Genomic DNA, 4,184 nt, shown 5'->3' on the forward strand with positions numbered 1-4,184 from the left:
AAAAAAAAAAAAAAAAAAAAAAAAATAGTTTTAATGTAACATTTCACAAGATATGTTTTGTAAAGGAAGGCAAAAGCTGAATTATAAATATGCAGAAAAGACTAAAAATTGCTATTTTCCAATGAACTCCAGGGTAAGAAAATGCTAAAAAATCATGTGTTCTACTGCCATAAGGGGAAAAAACCTTCAGGGACCCATTTATTACATGCTTCTCTCATTTCAGGAAACAGGTATTTGGCACACATTATTTTATTTAATTTTCACAGAAATACTTTAACACAATAGTTAAATTAGGTATCCATCAGCTTAGGTATTCATCAGCAGATGAAATGAGTAAAAAAAAATGTGGTATATTTATACAATGGAGTTTTATTCAGCCACAAAGAATGAAATTATGTCATTTGCAGAAAAATGGATGGCACTTGAGAGTATAATGTTAAGCAAAATGAGCCAGACTCAAATGTCAATAGTTGTATGTTTTCTCTCGTAATGTGGAAGCCAGAAAAAATTAAGGAGGATCTCATGAAAATAGAAGGGAGACCAGTAGAGCAGAGAAAGAAGACAAAGAGGAGGGAAGAGGGGAAGAAAGAGAGAGATAACTGGGGGAGGAAACTGACCAAATTGTTATGTGCATGTACAAATATATTACAGTGAATCCCCCTATTACATATAATTATAAAACACCAGTTAAAAAAAAAATTTAAACACTGTGATAGGACTTATCAACATCTGTTAGATGAGGAAATGGAAGCACCAAAAAATTAAGTAAACTTCTAAAACTGTAAGAGTTAGAGTTCAGTTTCAAAGGATAGTTGAAATTCCAAAACGCAAGCTGCAGTCATGACTTAGCTCCCATCTCCTACTAAAAAAGCCAGGTAAGGGAGGCACCCCTCATGATAGTTCCACTTTACTGAATTCTTTTCATTTGTCTTGGTATTATAACAGATGCCGTCGTTAATATTACATTCCCAAAACTGCTTTGGCAAAGAACACTTATTGTCACCTGGTATCTCTACCAATAACTACGAAAGCATCTTGTTGCAGATCCACAGCTTCTTTCTCACTGATATCAATAAGCACTCTCTGCATATCTTCTTCCTCTGCATTTGCCAAATAAGTAGCATGTTCCTCCCACGATGGCGCCAACATTTCACCCAAAGGATCCACCAATTTCACACCATTGTCTTCCTTAAAAGATAAACAAACAATAAGCCATCCCTGCATACAAGTGAGGGTGAGATGACAAAGAAGTCTTGCTGTTTTTTTCCAGCAGAAGACAGTGATGGCTGAGCCACTTCACCTGTTATCACTTAATAATAATGCCAGGCACTGGCAGGTGAATTATATATGTTATTTCATTAACTACCCATGACACATATCAATGTAATTATTAATCCTATTATTAGTTCTATCTTACAGAAAACTGAGATTCAAAGAGGTTAGGTAATTTGCTTATGATTATACAGCTAATAAGTGTCAGCTGATATTAAAATATCACATCTATTTGACTTAACTACACAACTACAGAAGCTTTTTTAAAAAGCTGTCATCAGTGTATCAATTAACTGACTAGGGCACAGCTGGAGCAAAACCTCAGACTCAATTCTCTCTAACTTTGGACTCCAAGAATGTAATGGCCAGCATGTTGACCAGTGGGTGGCACAAAATGACTCCCAATGCTGTTCGCCTCAAAATCCTGGAAAGAAATATGCATAGTCCAGAATGCATGTCAACTTAGAGAAACAATTCAAAAGTTCTGAGAAGTACTTCTACAGTTATCAATAAATGCGAAGTCACTGATCAATTATGGTGACTTCTACATTGATATTTACACATTTATAGTAATTACACAGAGATTAGACAAGCAATGTTTGAGGGGAGAAGAGGTTACAATCCATCACTGAATTACATACCTTCCATTTGCTGCTAATTTAGCTACAGAAACAAAAGTCGAATGCTCTAGCAATCAGATACATATTATTCAAACTATGTATTAGTGGCAATAAAAAGTAAATATTTAAATTGCGCCAAAACTAGCCAAGAGAACCTAATCATCTACTGAAAGATGAAGAAAATGTGATATATATATATATACATATATATATGTATATATATACATATATATGTATATATATATACATAAATATACATTTTATTATTCAACCTTTAAAAAAGAAGGAAATCCTGTAATTTGCAGCAACATGGACAAACCTGGAGAACATTATGCCAAGTGAAACTAGCCACGCATGGACAAATACTGCATGATACCACTTATAGGGAATCTAAAAATGTTAAACTCACAGAAATAGTAAAATGGTGATTGAGACAGATGGGATATGGGGTAAAGAGGGAGATGTTGGTCAAAGGGTATCAACTTGCAGTTATGAATAAATTCTTCGGATCTAATGTACTACATGGTGACTATAGTTAATAACAATGCATTATATACTTTAAATTCATTATGAATAGATCTCAAGTATTCTCATTACTAGAAGAAAGTAACTATATGAAGTGATGAGGATGTTAATTAGCTTAAATGTGGTAGTCATTCCACAATGTAAACATATATCCAAATAAGACACTGCACAGTTCCTACATATTATTTGCCACCTATGCCTCAATAAAGCTGAAAAATAACTGTCAGAAGAACAGTTAAGATTAAAACCCTAAATGTCCTGAGGACTAGAATCTCATTATTATTCTTCCCAAAGATCACTTTTGGATCCCTGAATCTACTTGTTTGACTCTTCATTCAAAACAGGAAAAGTATTTAGAAAAAAAAAAAAAAGTCTTAAATTTTTCAAAATACGTCTTTTCAAATGTTTGCTTTCCCCCATCCAACTGCATCTATTAAATTACTGCCAAGTTAACAGAGGTAACACTTTGTAATGACTGATACTGTCTCAATTCAAGTAAGCTGGAAAGACATATTATTTCTCTAATATGGACACTTTTCATAAAATGGTCTAATTTCATTCTCTCCACACCCTCTAATGGGCCTTGAGCTAAATGACCATTCATAAAAATTGCTTCAAATCCAAAGGCACATTCCCAGAATTAGAATTTGTATTTTGGTCCAACTGCCCAGACACCAGGGTTTAGTCTTGTTTGTTTGCTTTATCAGAGCACTAAATGCATTACCTCAGGATTGTGTGATGCTGTGACCATGACTCCTATCGTGGATTTTGTCTGTTTTGACCTCAGGACAGCTAATAATCCCATGCGAAACATGATATGATCAAGATGTTCTGCCTTCATTCGAAATCCAGCAGTCCCATATTGAAGGAGGAGTCCACGGGGCTTGGCATGTAAAGCTGAGTGTTTTGTAATAGCACTTAAATCCATGTCTACAAAAATTTTCAGACATAATAAGAAATCATTCAGAGACCATTTGCTTCAAAAACTAGAAACCCTCCACTTTTATGAATGACTTTAATGTACCAATTTAATAAATAAATAAATGAAAGACAGACAAATAAAGTATAGGAAAGGGATCAGGGGGAGAAAGAGGAAAGGGGAAGTAATGGGGATTGAAATAGAGCAAATTATATTGTATACATCTATGAATTTTTCCAAATGAACCCCATTTTTAGGTATAACTATAATGCACTAATAAAAACATTTCTTAAAAACCTGCCACCCCAACGAAATAGGTCTGCTTTATTCTGAACCTCCCCAAAAGAACTATGTATGAGACAGAAAAGAACAGTAGAATAACTCCGCAGCATTAGAATTACCTAGAAGTTCCTGCCCAACTTTTCTATTGTCTACTTCAGAGAAGAAATCACCTTATCTCTAATTCATCTCCCATTTTGCCTCTAGGACTATTCCAGGATTAACTTAAAATGGTCTACTCTCAACCTAAGAAGGATTTTTATACATAGATTCGGAAACTCCTGCAAGATCAAAGATCTTCTCATTTTATAAAAGAGAAACCTCGAATCTGGGCCCCTGTTAAATAACCTAAGTTCATGTGTGTAACTGGTCAGATTCTCAAGTGGACAACATACCTCAAAATATCTGGGAAATTTACATGGATCTTCTGCTATTCGTCCTAGGCTACAGACACATATTCCCAAAAGAAAATCAAAGGCAGTAACAGTTTCCTCTCCAAGAATGCCCACATTCCCTAATATACCTTGCAGAAGATTGTCCAATTTTCATAAAGAGAATTCAATTTAGCT

General features: G+C 34.6%; 1 protein-coding gene across 4 annotated transcripts in view; it reads right to left on the minus strand.

The window, feature by feature from the left end:
- Window positions 1-4,184, minus strand: part of Pgm3 (phosphoglucomutase 3) — a 56,500-nt gene that overhangs the window by 29,673 nt on the left and 22,643 nt on the right. For 2 of the 4 annotated variants that reach the window (XM_048803260.1, XM_048803141.1), the window contains exons 1-2: window positions 3,142-4,178; window positions 1,004-1,188 (exon numbers count right to left, since the gene is read on the minus strand). In XM_048803260.1, coding sequence (XP_048659217.1) covers window positions 1,004-1,188; window positions 3,142-3,345 — 389 coding nt within the window. In that variant the 5' untranslated portion in view covers window positions 3,346-4,178. Of the gene's footprint in view, window positions 1-1,003; window positions 1,189-3,141; window positions 4,179-4,184 lie in introns of those variants that run through there. The other 2 variants (XM_015498998.2, XM_048803207.1) reach the window with 2 other exon arrangements.

The sequence above is a fragment of the Marmota marmota genome, unplaced genomic scaffold (assembly GCF_001458135.2).
Source record: "Marmota marmota marmota unplaced genomic scaffold, marMar, whole genome shotgun sequence".
In the NCBI taxonomy this organism is placed as follows: Eukaryota; Metazoa; Chordata; class Mammalia; order Rodentia; family Sciuridae; genus Marmota; species Marmota marmota.